The following is a 24,474-nucleotide window of genomic DNA, read 5'->3' on the forward strand; positions in this document are numbered from 1 at the left end:
GAATGCCTCCTCCCTTGCTAGAGTTCTAGAGAAAGAACAGAGGTCAATAACTATTGATGGAAATATTTTTCTTCTGATAAACCTATTATCTCTCGTATATTTCCAATATCTAACAAAGGGACCATCCATTATGCTCATGAATGACCGGACAGTTCCACCACGACTCGATCTTGACCCTGCTCTATATCAATTGTTGCATCATAAAACTCACATCTCCATAATGGACCTAAGCGGGTAAACGTTCATTGATTATTTTTTAAGTTTACCTACAAGAAATTTACAAAAGACTCAGTTGCCAAGTGTTTAGAATGGTAGAAGGCGAAAGGCAGAAATGGACAAATTCACCGACTATCCAGTGCGAATAAATTAAAATACTTCGTTTGCTCTTCATATATAGAAGTAGAGTTACAAAGAGTACGCTATAAACGTTGATGTGCTAAAAGATATTAACTGATTTTGTATGATTTTCATACATCGCTCCATGAAAAAGGCAAGAGCTAATCCGGTAATGGAAAACAGGTTGAAAATTAAGCCATAACCAGAGTAGTGCTGCTCCTGCTCATCTTTCACCACACATATAGGCAAAGCTAACGACAATAAGCTTACTTTACAGCATTTCAGCTTCTCCTCCCTCAAGAAGCTAACTTTCTATCAAAGTGAGAACTTATCCTAGCTCTTACCGGGTTAGATTTGTAGTCCATTAAACGACAGATTCCACAAATAAAAACTACGGTTAAACATCAGTAGAAGATCAGTATAGTTAATAGGACTGGTGAGGCCAAATGAAGAACTCCGGTTGGGATGACATAAAAGGCATCGGAGTTGCCATGGACGAGGCTCTGGCAGACGAGTCCATCCCGACTGAATTGCTTGTTTGGAGGTGTTGAAAGTAATTGTGATGATAGAAGGGCACTGAAGTGTCGAATGGGATGCCACAAGGGATGCTGGAAGCAGTTGGGGTTGAGGCGAAACTGATGCTGCTGCTGCTGTTGCTGCAGGATGGTGGAGTTTGAAGGATGTTGCTTATAGGTTGTGTTTCTTCAGATTCGAGAGAGAGTTTCAGCCGTTTTGCGGCTCCTCCAATGGGGAGAGAGCTCTTCGAGATGGCTTCCACATCATATCGGTTCATCTCAAAATTAGTCACTGCATTTACTCCTCTGAACTTTATTGCAGCTATGTCATATGCCTCAGCTGCCTCCTCCTCAGTTGCTGCCATAACGATAATGAAAATTAGTAATTATAAATAGTGCAAGCACAATTCGAATTTCCTCTTCAATATAGTAGAGTATGTATCATAAAATGTGTTGAAATTGAAGCGAATATATGTAGTTTCTTCATGGACTCAATCAAAAGTCATTATTCAGATTAAAAGAAATATATCTATACGTACCGAATGTACCGAGGTATAGATCTTTATTCCCTGCAACTCGACCAATCCTTGCTTGCCATCGGCCTTGTTGATGATGCCTAAACAAGTTCAACACACTATAACAATGAAGCAGACCAAAAGACAACGGGAACATGGCATATACAATACAAAAAGACATCAAACCTGGTAACACCCCGATAGATGGATGCTCCTCTCGAGAACCCACTGCTTTTCCTGGCGATAGTCAAGAAGTGTTTCATGAAAAAATTTAACACATCTGATTCAACTTTCATCATCAATCAAAAAATTCAAGAACAATTATAAGAATATGCAAACCTTCGAAGTGATGCAATGAATTCTTGTTTCGTCTCATTCTTCATGTCCTCTATTTCTTTAGTATAATTGGAGATCTAAAATGAGAATTTTTCCATTACATTTAGTTTATGCCTCAACTCCAAATAACCAATCATTAAAGTCGGAAGCATATGTAGAGTTACCGGGAAGTTCGTAGTAGCCGTAGAACCCCAATATTTCAAAGCTGCCAAATCATACGCCCGTGCCGCTTTCTCTTCTTTGTCATAACCACCTGCATTCCGAGAGATTCCATCATAAATAACGGTGACACAATTATATTGCACAACATATACAGAGCATATATATGTAGCCAACAAGGCATCTTACCCAAGTAAACTGCAGAATATAGTCCAGGATATAGCAGCATCCAGTTTAAAATAGGAACCCGGCCCATCCATACAAAGAGTAAAGCTCGTTAAAACATTGCTCATGTAATGACATAAATTATACCGAACAAAAAAAAATAGCACGACAAAATTATACCGGGTATCGGTAAAGTGCCAAATTACACTTACAATCCATACATTCCTCCCCCATCAGTTCCAACATTTTTTGTAATTGTTGTAATAAATAAACCATTTATCAATTCAAAGACTAATAGCTAACAAACAATAGCCATCACACATTGCCAAAAATATTCCTTATATGAGGTCGTCATATTCGTGGTCAGTTAATTTACTTTTCACATTGGGGCTGTAAACTTTGGTCAAACCCATCAAGGGTCTTTGGCAGAAGAAAGTAAAAAGGAAAAGTGGAAAGTGATCTGAAATTTCATTCATTATTGTTCAGAAAATAAGTCTAGCTGTGTCGTAGAGCAGTAGTGTGGGCACCAAAAGGAAAGGCGTGGGGACCAAAAAAATTTGTTTCGTCTTGACTCGATTTATTGATCTATTCCAGTATGCTAAATCATCAAATTAATAATTGTGCTATTTTTCCACGAGCTTGGATTTCTAAGATAAATTGTTTATTTTAATATTGGTATCGAGCGGCCAAGAAGGTCGAGGCTTCAAGATCCATGTAACACTCGCGCATTTTATTGAATCTTAATCTTGATGGTCAATATATTGCTTAGCTCTCTAATGTACAACTAATTTGATGATGTATGTATTTGTTTGGTAGCTGACTTTTAGTTAAGCGGACTTAGTTCTTGATTATATGTATATATTAACTCCTGGACAAATTAAATCTCCACCTATGAACCTAAGGATTATACAGAGTAACTAGAGTATGTAGAATATAATATTCATTTGCACAGAGGACAGCCCAGAACATGAACAAAAATGGCGGCACATCCTATCAAATCTGTGAAAGATTGAAGTACACTTTGTGCATGCATATTCCAGTCAATCAATCATCGCATAAAATGTTTGAATGAAAGAAAAAATTGCGGAGGAAAGCCATAATTTCTCCATATTATTTCATTCGACACCCAAAATTTTGTAGAATACGTACCTTGACGCCCTTTTCTTGCTTGGCCTTCCCTTCTACAGCTGTTATCCCATAGATGCGCTTCATATCTTCCTGTCCATCTATGTCTGCAAGAACCCATCATCAGAATTAAATTAATTAGCTTTATTTCTGTCAAACGAAAAAAACGAAGGTTTTAATAGTAAAATCAAGAAATGAAGAACAAATTAAATCAGTACCTAGTAACGCCTCTGTAGATCGAAGTTCTTTGACCAAAAGTATCAGAAATTTTCTTGGAACTATCAGAATCAACAGAAACAATGGCTTTGCTGCTGTTATTCTCAGTGCACAAAGCACTCTTACTACTAACTCCTAAAGATAAAGCATTAGTTGTAGCAGTAAAAGGGAACTGCGAATAGGTCGCGAGTTCGTTTCCCGATTCGACCGACGACTGAATTTGTCCTCCGAACGACGTGTCGTCCACTTCGGAGCCCGAGTTTCCAGAGAATGCCTGAAACCCAGTAATGTTATTGAGTTCTTGCGGCTCTCCATGGCTGAAGTAGTAGGCCGCGGCTAATGCGCTGCCTCCAGTGTGGTGGTTGTGGTTGTATACGTGAGTCAAACTTGAATCTTGCGTTTCCGTTGAGTCTCCTCCGAAAAAATCTTCCAGCTTCGGCGGCTGCTGCACTTGCGATGAATCCATGTAGCTTACAAGTTGCTGATTTTCAACTTCAAGCAGGAAGGAAAAAGAAAGAAAAGCAGAAAAATTAAGAGTGATCTGAGCTGTGAATGAACTCAAAAAACATTTTGCAATAAATATTGAGTGGAAAAATGACAAAAAAATAACCGAACGAAAGCTCGAGATCGTAAAAAGAATGACGATTGGATTGGAAAAAAATGAAAGGAAAATGGGAAACACGGGTGCATTTCTGTTGTCCTATCTACTTTATTCAAACTTAGTCTGCTCAGCAAACAAACCGAAACATGGAGGTATATGCAAGATTTCCATAATTTACTCGAACATACGTACATGCACATCAATACACACACACACACACATATATTTTATAAAATAACATATAATGTAAATTTTGAGTTCAGTTACCATTGGCATAGAAATTATCAGAAAAGGAGTAGAAATGGTGAGAGTCAGCAGACTGCGAAGAAGGGTTGAGCATTTGATCCACCGAAGATTGCAGGGAGAACGACAGCCATTTGTTTTCTGGTGCCATTTCCTTGATTCTACCGAAACCCACTTCAAATTTCTCAACTTCACCTCAAAAATTGCAATACAATTGGGAACGGCACAAATTACTCCCAAAAGACTGCATATGTACAAAGTTAAAAAGAAAGAAACAGTAATTATTTTGCATACACACACACTCTGACATAAACACATACATGTGTATATTTTATATATATATTTATAAATTAAAGTTTAGAAGGAAGTGACCGTGAAAGGAGACGGGGTTATCATACCTCGTTAATCAAGGATTAACCATTAGCCATAAAGGGTTGAACTTTGAACATCTGAGAAAACGGAAACAGTATTACGTTCTTGAAGTAGAATAAACAAGAAATATTTGTATTTAAACTGAAAAGAAATATCGATTCACTCGGCAACTTAAACTCTTAGGCAAGAAAAAAAAGGATAAAATTTAAGGGATCGAAAGCAAGCACATGCAAAAGTTAAAAGATGCTAGAAAATTACTCAAGATACAGCTAGCTAGTATCCCAAAGGAATCATACGCGAGTGAAAAAATGTTTCCCGTGGCTTCGCTCCCACTCATACACACCTACGTACACACGCGTATATACTATTATATATCATAGTATAACGAGACAAATGCAAGCCAAGTAGTAATATAGAAAGTAAACGAGTGAACCGAGAAAGAGGGGACAGGTGGAGGAATATAATGGGGAGTAAGAGGCGGTACAATCTGCCATATTCGGCGTGAAACCGGAGGGAGGTTTCAGATTTTTTTACTACATTATTTGTATTATATATATACACATAAAGGAAAAAATTATACATATATAATATATATGTGGAGGAAGAGGAATTAGAGGAGTGACTTTTGGGAGGTGTTGGCTCTGCGAATTGGAAAATTTGTCTGCTTAGCAAAGGTAGCGAAAGATCCGGGCGACTGCTCGTTTTCTTGGAGCATGATTTGAATTTTTGTTTATTAATATGTGTTAGTGGTATTTCATTGTTTTAGCAAACTAGGGTTTTTTTGGACTCCTAATTCACCCATCAAGCACCCTGCCATATAAAAATTTAAATTAAAAAATATATAATGTATGCTTCATTATATGGATATTTCGAAAATAATAATTAATGTTGGAGTATCGGAACAATTTCTTATGCATTATATGATAGGATTTTTTCCGTAATTTCGATAATTTGACGAGTTCTTCTCTGATTTTTAAGGATTGGGAAGAGCTCATATATATTCTATGACTTAATATCTATATATAAAACAAATATATATTAAATGTTTAATATACTTAACTTGCATACTTTATTTAATGTTAAATTAAATTCGGAATTTAATTATATTTATGGTATATATCCAAAAGTTGAAGTATATTACGTATGGTTTTCACAACTATAATAATTAATTAAACACATAATAATGAAGATGGTTTAATTAATATCCATAATACGCGTGAAATTAAATCGAAAATTTTAATAATATATAATTAAATATGAATATGATTGCGGGCGACTGAGAGGGAGAATGCAACATTTGGATGCATGCAACCAACACGTAAACATGGATGATTTGTTGGGACAGCGATGCAACCCGCCTCGATTACTATTTTTATACCGGCGATATTTATAAATATAAATTTTATTTATTATTATATATATTCTAGATAATTTTCTATATATAGAATAATATAGAAGAATATTCCAAATTAATAAGATAATAAATCAATTCAAAGTTTGTTTCTAGTCTCGTGATTTGTAATTCGATTTCTATCAATTTTAAGAAAAAGACAAGTGATTTATAACTCAAAGTTAAGTTAAAAATTTGAATTACTTAGATAATATTAAATTATATGGCTTTTCATTTATTTATTTTTTGTTGGTTTTGACTGAGATTAAAGTCTTTTTTTAATTAATTAAAACGCCATATTATGACACAACACGTGCTCTACTTTAAATATGATCGGATTAATTAACTTTAAATATTAACCAAATCTTTTTATATGTTATTTAAATTTTCATGTCATAATTTCAAAAAAAGAAGCGGTATTTATTAAGGTAACAAATTTTTAGTCATAATCGACAAAACTTGAACAACGTACTTTTTCTATTTTAATTAATTATTATTATTGTTTTTATTCAGCAGTAACATGCATGTCACGACTCGTATTTGGTCAATAATATCAACTATGCCAGTATAACATCAAAATGAGGTCGACGATTTGATCCAAAAATTTGATCCTCATCATCGTTCTTATCCCATTATTTATTTTTTATTAAGTAATATACTAAATAATTAATTTTAAATGCGATCACTGCCTTTTGACCTTTGACCAGGCTTTCACGTGCGTGGCATCTTTTGTCACCAAAATTATCTCGATAATTTCGGAGACACGCACGTGCGCTTTCTGTCTCACTCTGCATTAACTATTATTGTTAGCTTAATATTCTTTAAATAATTTTAATAATAAGCAAACTAGGATTCTCCATTCACAGTACAATGATATGACATGATATATATTTAATTATTAGATTGATTGATTTCTGCCATGTCAGCCCGTACGTATTTGTGGGAGAATTTTCTTTTGAACCGTGATATATTTTCATCATGCTATATAATAATTTTAAAATGCAGCTAAAAATAATAATTGTCCGCACTAATTTTATATACTCGTAAACAAATCTAAATAATCGTAGATCGATATTTTGAGTGGCTCGTAAATGGATCTTGTAGTCACAGACGCGTCGTAAACGACTGACATAGGCGATTGGCATAAAGTAATATCGAATGAGAGTAGTGTAAGCGAGTAACGTGAGTCAATAGTGTAGGTGAGTAGAGCAAATGAATCATTGTTGTCCTAGACCAGTAAACAATAAGCTTTGTGGATCGTCACCTACGTCAAAAACAAAAGTTAGAGGTGTTAGAGTTTGCCCGACATAGTAAACAGATTGCATATATTTTCTGAAAGTTGGAGAGTTCAAATAAAAAAATTGAGAGAATAACCTTGAATAGTGATGGCGATCCTCAATTCATATGTTTTTTAAGAGTGTCTAATGGGTTTGGATTTTGTAGCCAATGTGGGTTAAATAATGAAATTAGATTTATAACCCATCAAATTTGTACTCATAAGTTGTATTTGTAGACTCGTATAATCAATGACTATAATTATTTTTGTAATGTCTGATTTCAATGTAATTGATGCATATTATAATACATACTTCACATTTTCGGGATTGTTTCATTTGAAGATTGGATCACGATTCTAATAATCGTATAATTTGAGTTAAATGTTTGATGAAATAATGATATTATTCGCACCAAATAGTGTATTCACCTTATACATATTTTTATTTTTCTTGGATTATTATCGATTTTGGTGGCTTAGAATTTCAGGATTTAAATTCTGATTTGTATAATTGAAGCCTAAAAAGGCTCATTGTTTTTTTAGTTACCGTTGAAGAGGAGATCTGATTATATTGAAACAGAAACCAAAGTTTAAACAGAAACTGTGAGGCCCAAGCCCTTGAGCCCAATTATAATATCGGCCCAACTTTATTATAGGTATATAAAACTTATAACCCTTCACTTTTCTCATTCTACCTAACGAAAATAATAATAATAATAATAATAATAATAATAATAATAATAATAAATAAAATAAAATAAAATAATTCTCTCCCTCTCTACAAAGAGCGTGAAAAAATTACATATGGGGATTTAAGTTCTCTTGGAGTCAACCTTAATTTCAATACTAGCAAAAGATAGTAAGTGGAATGTATATTTTCTTGATACGTTATAATGTTTATCTTCATAATATTTTAAGTTTAAATATATGATATATTGCATGACGATCGTTTTCAACAAATATTTTTGTTGATGTCTTGATCTTGTTTGTAACTTTGTCTAGTAGGGTAAAACTAGACACTCATGATCCAGTCTTGGGAGTTAAGCCAGACATTTACGATCCAATCTGAGGAGTTAAGCCAGATAAATATGATCCTGTCTGGGGAGTTAAGTCAGATATTTGACGTCTATTGTTTTCTGTTTTAGATCTACTCGTGAATAAGTTTTAAAGATATGATCTAGTAATAAGTAAAATATTATATTGTTTTTTTTTTTTAACTTGAAGATATGCTCCTTCCAATTACTGAGTGACGACCATATCACTCACCCTTTACATTTCATTTCAGATGATAATGAATAGAAGAGCAAGAATTGGCTGAATTTTGGGGATGGTGATTTGGCTAGAAAATTTATAATTCCTTGTGTAGTGTTGACATTTATTTGAATAAGTTGAACATTAGATTTGTTCTTTTTGTCATTGGTTCGTAAGACAATGAATTTGTTGAATAAATTTATTTTAGAATAAAAATGTTGTTAAGACTTAGTGTTCTTGGTCTATTTATTTATTGAATTTTAAGAACATTGCCGATGTTCATGTCATGCATATCGGGGCGTGACAGAAATAGACTCAAGATTTCATTGCCTGGCTCTGGTATACTTAGAAATTTAGGAAAGTAAAAATATTATAATAAAACCACAAACATATGAATGTACAAGTATGAAACTTAAAAGAATTGAACAACGAACAACAATCAAACCTGATAAAGGAAAGATCCAAGTTTTATGAATGTGTACCACCTCTCATGAGAGGGAATCTTCTATTTGGATGCATACAAGATAAAATAGAATGCTTCTGCTTCTTCAGTTTGGTTCCAAAAATAAATGATCGTAAAGGGATTCGCGACCTGCTCATGGCCTGCTTCAGTTGCTGTTGATCACCACAGATCCCAAACTCTTCATTCAACTTTCTTAGCGATTTTTCGATATCAAGTTGCAGCGTGCTAACATGATCAAGACCAGCTTGTAGTTCATCCCGAACCTTGTTATTCTCTTGTTTCATGTTCAAGATTTCTCCTTGGAATTTTGCAGCTTGATGGCTACTAAATCGGATTTCTTCTCCTTCAACACCTTCTTTCAGCGCTTTGGTAATCTCCTCTTGAATGCTGCATAATGATGCAAATCTTCGTTTCTGTTCATCTTTTAAAGACACACTTTGTTCCAACCAAACAGTTAGCTCGGTTTGAATTTCCCTTAGGTGCTTGTAGATTGGCCGGACTTCTGATTTTTGCTCGGTTGTAACACTTCCCACCTGCATCTTCTTCTCTAGAAGTTTCAGTATTTCATCCTGCAGATCCTGAACTTCAGTTTTGAATTTCTGAATCTGATGAAACGCGGTGCTGAATCTTAACCAGAAATCTAAATTCTCGTCCAGTATTGCATCAATGTCCATACGAAGCTTTTCTTCAACTGCTGAGATGGGTGAAGTTCTATCGATAAAAACTAATTTGATATCACCTTCCTTGTTTATTAAGGAATTTTCTTGAAGGTCATCACCTCCAGCCTCGGGTTTAACGCCACGTTCGTCTGGAACATAATCTACCGTGATGTCCTTATTTTCTTGAAGAAGGTTTAGTTTTTGGCGAAGGCGATGAATTTCTTCATCTCTTTTTGCTACAGCATCCTTCAGCTCTCTCATTTGCACAATGATATCAAATTGGCTATCCCTCTCTTGTTTCTCCATGTCACCGAGCTTCTTCTTGACATCCTTATAATTTCTTAAAATCGTGGTATACTCTTTCAGCAGAATTTTCTCCCTATCCTCCATTCCTGTCAAGAGCATCTGCTGCCAGTTGAGCTCTTCTTCTTTCTCCACATTTTCTTTTGCTCGAGCATTTATAAGATCATCCGAATGATCCACCAGGATTTGTTCCTTCTGTTTCTGATCCAAGAATGTGACGGTTTTTTTAGTTGAGCTTTTACCTGACGACTTTGTGCCTTCAACGGTCGTATCAATTTCTTTTACGTCCACCGTGCCTTCTGTTTTCGAATTATTCAAGAATTTTTCACCGCCACCTGGACTTGGCATAGCTGACTCATCTTGAACCGAACTTGTCTCCTCTTGCTCTTCATCTGGCTTGATGCTGCTTAATTTCTCAGACAAGTGATCAAGACTATTACGGGCATCAGCAAAATTTGTTTGTAGATTTCTGTTCTGGCTTTCCAAATTCTTGTTCAGATCCTGAAGCTTCCGCAACTTTTCCTCCATTTCTTTTAACCTGGTGGTCAAAATGTGCGTGCTATTAATCAGGGTCACCTTCTCATCTTCCAATCTCTGAATCTGTGAATGGAGATCGTCGGCTTCTGTTCTCAAGGTGTTGATAAGGACCGTTTGAGACGATACCACAGTTTCCAGGGTGATCACCTTGTTCACAAGCTTGTCGATCTTCTCTGCCATTTCTGTCACCGTAAGAGATTCCAAATCTTCTCTAAGTTTTACCGATGATGCCTCGACACTCTCCATCTCTTGGATCACTTCAACCACATCTATAGTCGAGCTTTGCGATTCATCCTCAAAGTTTGAAATCATATCGTTGTCATTCATCTTTTCCTCATTAGTCCCATCATTCAGAAACTCTTTCTTAAGGGACTCTAGTCGCCCGTGAGCAGCTTCGATCTTCAGGGACTCCTCTCTCGCCTCAATGGCAGACCTTTCTTGTTTATCCTGCAACTGAATCAATGTTTCTTGACACGATTTAAGGGCTGCCTCAGCCATCAACGTCCGAGCTTCATCATCCTCGATAACTGTATCCACGTTAAATTCATCCTGCAACCTGCAAATATTTTGTTGCATTTCCATTATCTGGTTTTCAATCCCCCAATACTTCGAAAGCCCACTTTCGTATGTACTTCTAGCAAACTCTTTAACAGTTTGTAATGCTAGAATATCTTTCTGAAGCTTATCAATCTCTTCAACAGCTTCTTCCTTGGTTAAACCAGATTTTTGAACAACTTTATTAGTTTTTGATAATTTATTAGCTTGCAATTGTTTCGAAGCTGTGGTTATCAGGCCTTTTAGATCTTTAATGGGTGCCTTTGGAGCATTTGGAGCGTTTCCTATATCTGGTATTTGTGAATTCTTGGTCATTTTTGCTGAGACTGATTCATCATCTTCGTCCATTGCAAACTGAACCTGTTCTGGGAAAACAGTGGCAATTGTATGGTTGGCATTTTGAAGTTCTTTGGATAAGAGGTCGTAACGATCTGCCAATGCTCGAAAAGCCTTGTAAGCTTCTTCTACAGATGTTATAAGCTCTGGCCTCCTCTTGTAGTACATCTCGGCTCTCTTGGCAAAGGAATCTCCATCTTCTTCTATGAGCTTCAGCATGTTTTGCACCTTCTCTTCCATATCTACAATGTGATAGGACATTTGAAAGCATGCAAAAGTTATCTAAAGCATGTAACTGAGGTAGAACCCGCAGAAACAACCTAGGAATGACAGATATCAAAATTTTGTGTTTGTTTCCACTTCCTTGAGAAAAATATATTAAGCTGTCTCTCATTTAACTCTTATCATTAAGTTTGTATGGAATGACACGCTTGAAAGGAAGGATTTGCGATGCGTTTGAAATCAAGATTTGGTAGAAGACTAATCTGGAGGGTGGAACAGATTTCTCAGAATTCACGATCCTTGATCGAAAATGGAAGATTTCAAAAGCATCGCAAAATCCTTCAATAAAACATGATCAAAGTGAAGCGAAAAAAAAAAAGATGTCCTATAAATTCAAGAAATGCGGCACATCAGATCAAGATGAATAATCAATCCCACATTTTCTTTGATCGTTTTATAGAATCATAATCATATCACATTACAAATTACAATAGAAACGAAAACAAAATACGCCAGGATGAATAAAATATCAGCTAAAACAAAAGGCAAACACCGTGGATGAATACCGAGGGAAGGGAATTTTACCCAGAAGGCTTTGATCCAGCCATTTCGATTGCTTGGTCCGAATGTGACTAGCCCACCACCATGAATACGCATTGTTTGCGGCTCTCTGCAACATCTTTCGATCCTTAATTCTCCTTTGCAAATTTTAAGGTAGCATCTTTCACCCCTTCAAACGAGTTTTGAAGAAAGCAGAGAAAATCCCAGATAATTTGGGACAAGAATGGTGACAATAGACATCATGGAAATGTTATGAGATGCATGATTGGTAGAGAGATGGTTTCGCTGCATTAGCAGTGATCGGCAGTCACAACATGAACGTGGCGTCCACTGCCCTTGAACAGCTTGGCATTCTTCCAGAAGAGATCGAGCCAGAAAGCTGTCACCTTTTTATCCTTCGACACCAATTTCAACCGTATTGCGCGCATAAATTATGAATTCCATTCTTATATATGTATATAAACCAAAAAAATACAATCCAATCCAGCGGTGAGCTAACTCGGATTAGTTGGATTTGGGATGAAAAGTCGAACCAAATCAAGTTTGCCGTTTTATTAAATGGGAAACCAAATCAAACCAAAACTAAATTTTCGGTTCGGTTGGTTTTGGTTTGAACTGTGATTTTAATTTTTTTTTAATTGAAAAAGTAAATCCACAAAATGAATTATTTTGTAGTTCCAAAAAAAAAAAAAAAACTCGATGATCAATTACTATTACCTACGTCGGCATATTTCTCTAACAAAATAGTAAAAAATAAATAAATAGTTTTTAAATTTTAAAATAAATTAACAACAAATTAAGTTACTCTAATTGAATAAAATATGTTTTACATAAATTTTATATTTACGAAATCGGTTTTATTTGAATTTTTTAATCTAAACTTTAGCATCCATCTTTATAGGTTTCCTAGACATATTTATTTTATTATTTAAAACAACAATAAATAACGAACACGGGACCTAAATCAAGCTAATTCTGTTCCAATCCGACCCAAACTCATTTTTAGTTCGAATATTTTTATTTTTTTGAGTTGGAGAAGGGATACATGAATGTAGTTTGTCATATCGAAAACATAGCATATGTATGTCACGCCGCTCCCCATTGGTCAAATGCTTGTTTCTTTTAACTGTGGTCTACTATTGTATTGCAAAATGTGAAAGCAAAACTAGCTGCTTGCGGTGATAGAAATGTTTTTACAGCAATCAAAAAGCTAGAATGTTTTATACAATTGCCAAACATATACACCACTTCTTTACAATGGTGGTTAGCTTCATTTCTCAGCAGCAGGCTTCCCAAATGAAAAGTTTTCCGTTTTATTTAAACTTGTGTTGTTATCTTTATCATCACGGTCCACTCGTATAATTAAACTTGACGTTGCTGCTAATGCTGCTGATGCAGGTTCATCTTCAAGATCAGATGCATCGTATCCAGATGAACGTGTGGAGTGGTCAATAGTCGTTTTGTGACGCAAGGCGGAACCCATTGATGAGATATCTGGGCTCATGCTCCCATCTCCTAGTGTTCGTGTTGGTGAACTTCCTGGTTTGCCCCCGTGCTTTTTCTTAACTGCCATGTGCCGCCAATTCTTGAGCGCGGCTGATGTCTGCTCGTCGAATATGGATTTCTTCATGTGCGAGCCCATCTGTGTTGTTTTTTTTTTTTTTGGGACCATAAATAGTGGAAGTCAATTAATGTTTCAGATTGGCATATTGGTATAGGAGGGGGGAAACTAAAACCTTTTTAGTCACGAAATTTATACATAAGAGACATTTAAAGCTTACGGAAAAACTTTAGTGGTACCTGAGCGACAAGGGCGTATAAAGGCAGCGTAATGTAGCTGCAGAAGAACAGGAGTGCCACCCTGTAATGAAAGCCGAAATACACGTTAGACGACAATATGAAAGCACAAATTTTGATCTGTCTCTGCGAATGATATTGGTTTCTTTTGTATCAGATGGCTGAAATATGACTTACCCCAATGCAACTTTCGCAATCACAAACCCGATGTCATCGTGGAAGCAAGATGAGATACCATATTCATACTGAACAAACATAAGAAAATTTCATTTCAGTTAATGATGTTTCAGGGGAAAATAAACATCTAAAATAGTATATGTTTCGAGGAGAGTTGTTACCCAAATCCATAAAAAGTATGTGATTTGGAAGGCGTTCTGCAAAGACGAATATATAAAACCAATTAGCAAAACTACTTATTTTCGCTTCCAATAATTATCTCATTTATGCTGTCTCAGAATACCTGAAACAATGCAAAGTGTATAAGCTGCAGCACCAACTGGGGACGACCAAACCAAAAATATTTATCTGAGCCCTGCACAAGAGGTATGCCTTGGACTACTGCATGCCTCTCTATTATTTCAAGTGCCATCTTCGTCAAAATAGCTTGCAGCTTCGTTCCAACAGCTAAGATTATCTGAGAAACATTGCATGATCAGGGATACTTATATCTTCATGCACTTGAAATCATAACGACAACTGCAGATACTTACTACTAAAGGAACTAACGATGCCCAAAAAAGTGCCTTCCACCCTGATGTACAATAATTTATGACAAAAAGATGTCAAGAATGAACAAAATTTGACAGCACATAATGTTTCAATCTCAGAAAAGAAAGCAGAGACTTACCGCTAACATTTATGAGAAGGAACACACAAAACGATGCCCACAATATTGGACTGTTTGAAATCATGTGAAAGAAAGAGATTAAATCATCTCCAGACGTGCAAAAAACTTGGAAAAATATGGATATTGTATCATTTATTACCTTACTCCCACTACGGTCTTGTAATCATCCTCAAGCGATCGTTTTATGTATTTTTGGAAGTTGAATTTACTTCCAGGTGCCAAATGAACCTAAATAACGAGAAATGTCATATTAAAACTGGACAAGAAGTATACATTTACTGATTTTATCTGTTCGGAGGAGCAAACTTACAGCAATGAACCCATTGCGCAGCGTCAAGTAGTCAGATTTGCTGACAGAGCGAAAAAATTGTCGAAAGAAGCATCCCTGAATGAAAGACATGCCTCTTAATACGAAGAACTCAATAACGAATAATGAAAATGAGAGAGACATATATCATACAATATAGAAGAAGAAGGGAATCCTCGTCCAGAAACTTGTGTGGGCCCTTACGAAAGACGTTTCATGTGTAAGCCTGAATCTTGAAGAATCTGTCGATTTAACAGTTAAATAACTAATCAGTGAAGGAGTACATTTTTGTGGTCGTGAGGAGCTGAAATTACGATCCGAAGATCCATTCCAAAGGATAAATAAACGTGCAGCGAAATACCATGCGTAAATTCGTAGTCATGGGATGAAGTCTCCTGCTCCCATTGCTTCCATCGACGAGTCTGCAACGGCCAACAGATATTTAAATATAATCAAGACCCTTGTAAATACGTGAGTTGAATATGGGCTATTTTATCCAAAAAGGAAACGAAAATGCAAATGGAATTACCTTAAGTTTTCCAAGCCCCATAGTAATCGCACTATAAGCAACATGAAACACTGCTAAAAAGAAGATAAGGATGTGTATCTGATGCAGTCCTTTCACTGATATAAGCGAGACATGCCCCTGTTAAAACCTCGTGTCAGCACACCAAAACTCCAAACCAATCCGCATCTCATGTATTCAATGAAATTATGATTCAAGAAAGAGTGAAAAGTATGCTCACATCGTCGCAAGAAGGCTCTTTACTCGCGGCCAAAACTCTTCGCTCATATGACAAGAGTCTACGTTTTGGATTTTCTGTATTCTTCTTTATGTCCCCCGCAGAACAGGGCAACATCGTGTCAGCGACGTGAACCGGTATGCATATGTCAGCAATATAGTATTGGCAGAATACGAGGATTAGAGAAATGAAACCGAGTACCATCAACTCTGCCACCACCAAACAGAGGCAAAGTTGTCAATCAAGAAAACTTATTTCTAAATCTAATATATAATATAAGGCTTTATAGAGAAAGCTAAGATATTATACCGGCTTTGACCTTCTCCAATGCCTCATAAAGAGCTCTTTTGTGTCTCGCCGTTAACCACTGTATATCCAATTACATGTTAAACCGAGCCAAGAAATATGAAATAAGCAGCACTAGAACAAATGTATAGCAAACTGTAACTCTATGTGAAGTTGAAAAAGTTTAAGAACAGAAAAAATCTGTGACACCAAAACATATTGACCTGTCTTCTCAGCTAAATTTTTCAGTCTGCGACATGTATTCAGAGTCACATTCTACTGAACTATAAATGGTCTTTCTGTATATAGGAATATGCTGACAACTTGAGAACTAAATTTTCAAATCTATCTTATGCTAAAAGTGGCCTTTCATATTCTATTCGGCTTACAATATTTATTGTCGTGTATAGATCACACGGTATCCCCAGAATCGTTTCGATCCAAAAAATTGAGTCGAGGATTAAAACACCATTTGTGAAATAGATAGTCTGAAGTGACATAAACCAAGCTTCGGAATTCATAAAATAAGTAATTATATGTATGCAAAATCCAATAGAACACAACCAGAAGTTAAACCCATCAAAAATTTTGTGGGAAAAGTGGAGAACATCGTCAAGAATAAGAAATCAGTAGTATTAATTAAGCACTAAGAAAGTCAACCCACAACGTAAGATTCCCAAAAGAAACCAGTAAAAGATCTGTTCATCCCAGGAAAAGTCAAACTTAAAAGAGAAATGATGAATAAAAACTGTAGGAAAGAAAGAATATCAGGTAAGTCGAATGGCACGGGACTGGAAACCTTGTCAAAACATAAAACCGATTAATGCAAATAATATATTTCTCACCGCTCCGACTTTGTGGAGGATCTTTTCGAGGGCGATAGAGATGATTATAATGATTGCACAAACACCAGAAACAGCCCATGTTGGAGTCTGATCAAGATTTCTGGATGCACCCGCCTCGCCCGCCATATGGATTTGAGTAATATAAGATCACACACAAGTATTAATGTTAAGGAAGAAATTCAATGTTAAGGATAAAGAAAGAAAAATGCTGCTTGAATTTTGAGCGAGTAATTCGATCAAAATGGTAATCACTTCAAGAACTTATAGGCCAATAAGCTTGCTTTTTTTGTATGAAAGAAGACTCGGTTAGCGTCAGAAACTACGCGGTCGGATTATTGAAAAGTCAACTCAGAGACCATCTTTTTTTAATAACATAACCCATTTTTTAAATTAGTATATATGCATTTAGGTATTTATAATTATCTATTCTATTTTATTAAAATTGAAGACATGATAATAACCAACTAGAAAATACATCAATTTTTTCTTCTAACTTTACCTTTATATGATACTAATATTACACTTTTGTTTTTGTTTTTTAAAATTTCAATACACATTTTTATTTTTATTTTTATTATTTAACAATTCAAATATCAATTAGTCTCTCCATAATTTGTCAAATTTCATTTTAGTCCATCGATGATGATAAAAAAAGATTATACACACGCATCACGTGTGCAGAGTAACTAGTTATTATTATTATTACGGTTCCAGTTGATTCCGAAATTAAAACTAAAAATTCGTATGCCGTTGTTAAAATCCCAAAATATGTAAACTACTTGATTTATTATATGTTTAGTTTGCTTTATGATGGAAAAAGAATTACTCGTAAAATCACATTACTCAGATAATATTTTGGAAATAAATATAAAGTGTTAAACTTATTTTTCTTAATGATGATAAAACATCGGTCGCTACTTTTCGATACGCATTAAATAAACTCTCAATCTCGAGTTTTTATTTTGTTAATTGATAGTAAAATTCAATTTTAGAAAAAAATATCATATAACGCGGTTCACATACGTAAAAACAAGGCAGCTTGATCAGATTAATCCCTACTACAGTTGAACATTTCAACATGACTCCTAATTTAATAGTTAGTCCACTTCTTCAAACGACAGCTTAACTATATATTAATAATTCAGGCTCTTCTAAATTATTCATGCAATTTGTTTCTAATCTAATCTAATATAGGTTTCATTGATTTTTTTAATTATATATACTGACATTACCAATCCACAATACAATGCAACTTGAATAAATATATGGTATATAATAATACAATGTAGTGAAATATTCAGAATCCAATATTTTGTAATTAATATTAATATAAAAACTATATAGATATAAAATTTATAAATATTATATATGTAGATTGTAAACAGGATAGAAATTTAAATAAATTGTTGGATCTAGGAAATTACATTTTATATTAATGAAGCATTTATTTAAATAAGCTTGACCTATATGTTTGACCAAGTAAGCTGACATGTACGAGTCAACTCAAGGGTGCTATTACTATTACGATTTACGCATTTCCCACACGTCAATATCACTTTCCTTATTTGATAATAATGTTATAGATTGATTGAAGAGGATTATATTTGGCTATTTTTATTTAAAATATATATATATATATATATATTTATATGTGGCATTTTATATTGGATTTATTAATTATTATATGAATATCCAACATGCATATGCGAGATTTTATATTGGATTTATTAATTATTATATGAATATCCAACATGCATATGCGAAAAGGTTGTAAATTATAATAACTTTTATATAAATGGGTTTTGCTTGATTTAATGAAGTCGTGTCATATCTTATATTCTTATGCATTTCAAGCGACAGTGCACGATTAAATATTGACTTTTATCTTATTTTTCTTGCGTAATCTGCAAATTTCTTGTTTTGACGTGTATTGAGTAAAACTGAAGTAGTTTTGTAAATTACGTTAGTCAGATAAACTATATTGAATAAATCATGTGAGACAGATTTGTCTAAAAAAATATTAGTAGAATGAATCGAACTTGTAACTAACGTCTATTTAATTAACTTATGCATCGTTAAGAGTACATATGTATCGATAACGTTAATATGATCCGAGGATGATATAACTCCCCATGCCCATCGTATGCTATACTAGAATTTGGTATCTGATAAATATCTGGAAAATTTTGACATCCAATCGAACGGATTTTTATGGGTGCAATGTACAAATTTCATATTTTTACAATTTTTCATGCTTCTGTTTTAATCAATGCCTTTTATAATACATTTATGTGTCAACTCGATAAATATTCATATCATAAAATTGACATATATGTTAGACGTGCGGTTCTGAATCTTTAATACTGTATGTGTCATTTGTAATTTAACAAAATATATGCATCTAGTTTTACTCCAATTCGACGTTGTATTATGGCTGTATTATGTTCCTTCCTCTTGTTTAATTTGCACGATTTGAATAAAACTCACTTTTATGCTTTAATTTGTTATTTACTTGTACCAATTTTATACACACCCTTAAGTACATCTGATTTAGTTTGCTTAAATTAATAATACAATAACAATCTGAAATTAAATCTAATAATTGAAACTACATTCTGATTAATTTGACCAAGACCAATTAATTTTCCACTCGATTTACATAAAGCTATTTTATAAAGATTTTAATTTTTATATATCTAAATATTTTAAAATATACCATTTAACTAACAATTTTATTAAAATTTAATTGATTTAAAACCACGTTTTAAATGACAAATAGTATACTAAAGTTTTAAAATTAAAAAAGAAAAATCCCCACGGTTTCGATATTATGTTTTTTTTTTTAATCTAGGGTTTTCTAGTATAGTTTACGGGGATTTAGATTCAATTAATCAGGGGAAGAAAAAATATACAAATAAATTTCGAATATATTAAATTTTTTTTTTTTTTAATTTTGAATATGTAATATCGTAAATTTCAAATCATCTTTTTTCATGTTTATATAGTGTTCATGTTAATTAAATTGATTTCAAATTTACCAATAATGAAGATATTTGAAATCAATTATATTTTGTGTAACTAATGTGTAAATAACTTATGTATGAATTTTTCATGACTTGTTTCATCGTTAACAATAAATTATAATCAAAATATCTAGATTTCAAATCCATATATCCAAATGCAATCTAAGCTTAAATTATAATTTTTCTTCTCGAGTGAATGTTATAAAATTCAACGATCGTTGCTTCATTCACATAAAATTCGGACATGAAATTTAGAGTTTTTGGTGTAACAAAGATAATTGAAAATTGTATTTTTTTGATCTTATATCTACATCTCTATGATTTTGGTCTTATATATTATCAAAATTCGATTTTATTCAGTTTTTTTTCAATTTTAGTCTTTTTCTAACGTGATAGTGGTATAGAGCTAATATGGTTGATGGCTCCAATATGACACTGACGTGTTAATGTCATATCAACACTCCAAATAAAAAATGACTAAAATCGTTTTTAAAAAAATAAAGAGTAAGTCTCTTGTGAGACGGTCTTACGAATTTTTATTTGTGAAACGGGTCAACCCTACCAATATTCACAATAAAAAGTAATACTCTTAGCATAAAAATTAATATTTTATCATGGATGACCCAAATAAGAGATTCGACCAACGAAATTGATCCGTGAGACCATCTCACAAGAGTTTTTGTGACACTAAAATTGAAAATTAATAACATATATGATCAAATCCTCTATTGGATCAAATCCCAATTATCCATCATGAGCTAAGCAAACAGAAACAATAAATTCATCCCGAATGCAACCTATGATTAAAATCAAGTTTTTTTTTTCCATCGAGTGAATGTTTTAAAATTCAACAATCGTTGCTTCATTCACACAAAACTCGGACATGGAATTTAGATTTTTTGGTGTAATAAAGATAGAGAAAATTGTATTTTTAATTCAATATTCATTTCTTTTACAATTTTTTCTTCGTCAAATTTTAATCTTTCTATGTTTTTTTTTACGATTTTAGTCTTTTTCCATGTGATAGTGATGTAGCGTTGATTTGGTTCCGACGTGACGCTGACATGTGAAATATTAAACCAATATTCTCGACGAAAAATAACATAAATTGTCAAAAAGAGAAATATATAAAAAAACTAAGACTAAAAATTAATAACACAGAAGATCAAAATATCAAAAAACCAAATATATTGGACAAAAAATACAATTTTTGGACTATTTTACTAGCCTCGGTTGGATCAAATCCCAGTTCTCCATCCCGACTTAAGCAAACAGAACAAGAAATCCAATTTAAAATATCCATGCAACAGGTATGGATAACTTTGTTCCATCATTCGGCATTTTTACAAATATATTCACATCATAAAGTTTAAGATGTTAGTACTTTATACAGATTCACGATGATTGTTTATTCACAATAATCAATCAGCAATATATGTCAAAGTCTCAACCAGCCACAGTTGACATAGACCTTACGCCAAGAACCCGAAGAAAATAGTATTGAACCACCCAAAAGTCTAGAAGTTGGGAGTAACGAATCAAGTTTACCCCAGGATGCATCTCTCCGCAAGTCCAGCTCTAAAACCTATCCGGGTTAATTCCAACAAGAACTGAACGAATGACAAATGTGGTAGACAATCAAGTATGGCCAAAAGCTATGACAGCTTCAAAAATTCTGAAGAGATGAAAGCCATTGCTCCATGTACTTCTTGCCTTCTGAAACTGAAAGTAAGAAATCGATTTTCAGACAATCAAAATACAAGAAAAAGTTCATAAGATACGAGAAATAAATAGGTCTTTTGGCCCAAGAATAAGGTGGCAAAATACCAAAGACGTGCACTAACAAAACTAGCTTGGCCAAAAAAAGAGATTGAGATAATTTGTAGTTCTCGGTTCATCTCTTGCACATGGCTTCAAAACAGATAACATATAAGGCATACACCGATGCACATAAAATTAAATGGTTCCAGAAGAGCTTAGCTAACCACAAACATTTGAAACATTAAACAAGGAGCCACTTTAAACTTGTGTTAGATTGATTGCAAACTAGTTGTGCCTTAAACAGCATCTTCCTTTTGTTGGCTACGAAATAATGGTCAAAATCTGTCTTCAGCAGAGATTCTGAAGAAACATAAGCCGCGTCTCATTCCGAAGCCAGGCATCACAGGTTTTAAGGGAATAAAGCATTCAATTATACAAGTCACTCAACATTGCAATCCTAATAACCAATTTAAAAAGAGCACACAACAGACTATAAGACTAATGCTTCCGCTCTATGGCTGTGTAATTGTATTCTAACAAGTTTTTTGCTTGGGGGTGACAGGTTCAGTGACTCAGTAATCTACACGAATTATGGTTTTTCAAAAAAGAAAAACAAAATGCAAAGCCTAGTTAGACAGCAGGGAGAGAACTAAATCATTTAACCTTTGATTATGTACTTTCTCGAAGTAAGTACAAAGCAATCGATAAATCCAAACATACTCAACAACGATCATCCATTGTACAGAAAATGACATAAGCAGGGGCATTTACTTATTTCAGCATAGCAAGCATATAAATGAAATGTTTCATTTCCCAAATCCAAACCAAGCCCAAATTGTAAATAGCGAAGGAAAGACGTATTATAAGAAGTAAAACAGGAAAAATAAATCGAATAAGAGATGCATGAAAGCATCCAAAGATATCTTATTTATTATAAAATCCCAAGCTCTTACCAGCAGAATAACCATTTGGAACGTTCTTAATGGCACTCAAGAATGGAACACCAGGCTCCTCACTATTCTCCTCTAAATTCTTGCAATCATGCCTGTAGCAAGGAACTAACACAGCAAAGCTACCATCAGCCTCATCATCACTCTGGAAATTGGGGGCATGTGGCTCTAGCCACCCGATCGACCAGTCCGAATCATCCGACTCCGATCCCGACAGACCAACCCCATCAGATGGCACCAACACCACATCATATTCCTCATCAATCCTCCTGCTCCTCTCCTCCCTGCTCTTCCATTTCTTCTTCACTTTCCTACTCGAAGACGGCACTCTTTTATCGACCCCCCTCACCGAGTTAAACTTCAAGCTTTCTGGTTCTCCTCTCAATCCCAAACCCCAATCACTTAATGAATTTAATGAATTAGCAAGTGATCCATTCGATACTTGCTCTTTTTCTTTAACACCCAACCATAGCCACGACAATCTAGTGAAAGAAACAGCCATATTTTGCCCCTTTTTTGCTCAAAGAACACAAGAAAAATGATTTCGTGTACGTACAAGTAGAATCAATGGAATAAGAAGCTGAAAGGAATCAAAGATTTCGAAGCTTCGTACAAAAGAACGGAAGATAGAACTTTCAACCAATCAGATCTAAGCTCCAAAATATGCATCAAACAACGATTTAAATTCTAAATCAAGAAAAAGCCACAGCCTTTGGTATGTATATCAGTTTCAAATGATCGGGAACTAGTCCTTTCAAATGCCCGTGTTTCAAAATTTTGAATAGTTGAAAAATGATTTTCAACAGTAATTTAATGTAATCATCATGTCGACAGGCATAGCTTCGTTACCATATTTACAGATAAGATCAAACTCAAATGAGGTAACATATCCAAAAATAACCTCAATCACAACAAGAGGAACTTCCTCGACAGTTCAAAGAGTCATCCAACACCCAATTAATCAAGGAAATCAAAATTTATCAGCAAAAAACAAGAAAATGATTGAAGAATGATGGTACTGAAAGACCCTTTTGTCCTCTCATCGTCCACCCGTAAAGACCTCAACTTTATAAAATTTTGGATTAAAATCAAACGTCGTGATCACACAGGGGAAACCGGAATAATCCCCAAGATTGACCAAAATCAAACCGTAATATCACCGGAAAACGAACTTCCCTCGGAAAATTGGAACGCAAGCTAAAAGAGGAGCAAGAAGACAAATCACAAAATGAGTGGGAAATCTTCAAAGAAATCCATTTTATCACGAGCCTCGTCCAATTTTCTCCCCGTTATCCTTCCCCGAAGGTATCTCACACGAATGAACACAAGGTTACTAAATAAATGAGAAATCAATGAAAAGTCGAGCGGATGCGGCCATCATAAACAAAAGCGATTGTTTTGTCTTATTTATCTTTATTTTGCTTATTAAATTAAGCCAATATGCCACACGTTGACAAAGTCAAGTTGAGCCATGAAACTTTTCCGCCCTTTATGCGAGAATCCCTCGTTACGGCCTTTGTTTTTTTTTTTTCTTACTATATTTCTTGATTTCAAAGTTACAAAAAAATTAATTTTTTTTGTAAATCATCAACTGTATTAAAGAAGTGTATGCAGTCTATAAAAAATAATCATTAGATTTTGAGTAGGTCTCATGAGACCGTCTCACGGATCTTAATTTGTGATACGAGTCAACACTACCCATATTCACAACAAAAAGTAATACTCTTAGCATAAAAAGTAATATTTTTTCATGGATGACCCAAATAAGAGATTCGTCTCA

At 34.3% G+C, this 24,474-nt stretch overlaps 4 protein-coding genes across 5 annotated transcripts; all 4 read right to left on the minus strand.

The window, feature by feature from the left end:
• Positions 1-506: 506 nt before the first annotated feature.
• On the minus strand, positions 507-4,915 carry LOC140970972 (AP2-like ethylene-responsive transcription factor AIL7). Its single transcript, XM_073432992.1, has 10 exons — positions 4,610-4,915; positions 4,236-4,455; positions 3,370-3,859; positions 3,176-3,258; positions 2,051-2,059; positions 1,867-1,955; positions 1,706-1,779; positions 1,553-1,603; positions 1,391-1,467; positions 507-1,209 (listed from the first exon to the last, which is right to left on the minus strand). The coding sequence occupies exons 2-10, from the start codon at positions 4,360-4,362 to the stop codon at positions 761-763; spliced, it is 1,449 nt and encodes a 482-aa protein (XP_073289093.1). The 5' UTR covers positions 4,363-4,455; positions 4,610-4,915; the 3' UTR covers positions 507-760.
• Positions 4,916-7,019: 2,104 nt separating this feature from the next.
• Positions 7,020-12,549, minus strand: LOC140970973 (kinase-interacting protein 1-like). Of its 2 annotated transcripts, XM_073432994.1 has the most exons (3): positions 12,161-12,549; positions 8,946-11,595; positions 7,020-7,237 (listed from the first exon to the last, which is right to left on the minus strand). In XM_073432994.1, the coding sequence occupies exons 1-2, from the start codon at positions 12,252-12,254 to the stop codon at positions 8,969-8,971; spliced, it is 2,721 nt and encodes a 906-aa protein (XP_073289095.1). In that variant the 5' UTR covers positions 12,255-12,549; the 3' UTR covers positions 7,020-7,237; positions 8,946-8,968. The 2 variants fall into 2 exon arrangements, with proteins under 2 accessions (XP_073289095.1, XP_073289094.1); XM_073432993.1 differs by lacking the exon at positions 7,020-7,237 and having other exon boundaries at positions 8,859-11,595.
• A 688-nt stretch (positions 12,550-13,237) lies between these two features.
• On the minus strand, positions 13,238-17,235 carry LOC140970974 (MLO-like protein 8). The gene is made up of 15 exons (XM_073432995.1): positions 16,961-17,235; positions 16,140-16,197; positions 15,834-16,039; positions 15,617-15,733; positions 15,449-15,509; positions 15,241-15,329; positions 15,091-15,165; positions 14,920-15,008; positions 14,781-14,830; positions 14,644-14,684; positions 14,394-14,567; positions 14,272-14,307; positions 14,111-14,178; positions 13,937-13,997; positions 13,238-13,778 (listed from the first exon to the last, which is right to left on the minus strand). Exons 1-15 carry the CDS (start codon positions 17,084-17,086, stop codon positions 13,407-13,409), a joined length of 1,623 nt encoding a protein of 540 aa, XP_073289096.1. The 5' UTR covers positions 17,087-17,235; the 3' UTR covers positions 13,238-13,406.
• A 3,913-nt stretch (positions 17,236-21,148) lies between these two features.
• LOC140970975 (uncharacterized) lies at positions 21,149-24,032 on the minus strand. Its single transcript, XM_073432996.1, has 2 exons — positions 22,698-24,032; positions 21,149-21,705 (listed from the first exon to the last, which is right to left on the minus strand). Exons 1-2 carry the CDS (start codon positions 23,194-23,196, stop codon positions 21,650-21,652), a joined length of 555 nt encoding a protein of 184 aa, XP_073289097.1. The 5' UTR covers positions 23,197-24,032; the 3' UTR covers positions 21,149-21,649.
• Between the last annotated feature and the right edge of the window lie 442 nt (positions 24,033-24,474).

This window comes from Primulina huaijiensis, chromosome 2, assembly GCF_012295235.1.
Source record: "Primulina huaijiensis isolate GDHJ02 chromosome 2, ASM1229523v2, whole genome shotgun sequence".
Classification (NCBI taxonomy): Eukaryota; Viridiplantae; Streptophyta; class Magnoliopsida; order Lamiales; family Gesneriaceae; genus Primulina; species Primulina huaijiensis.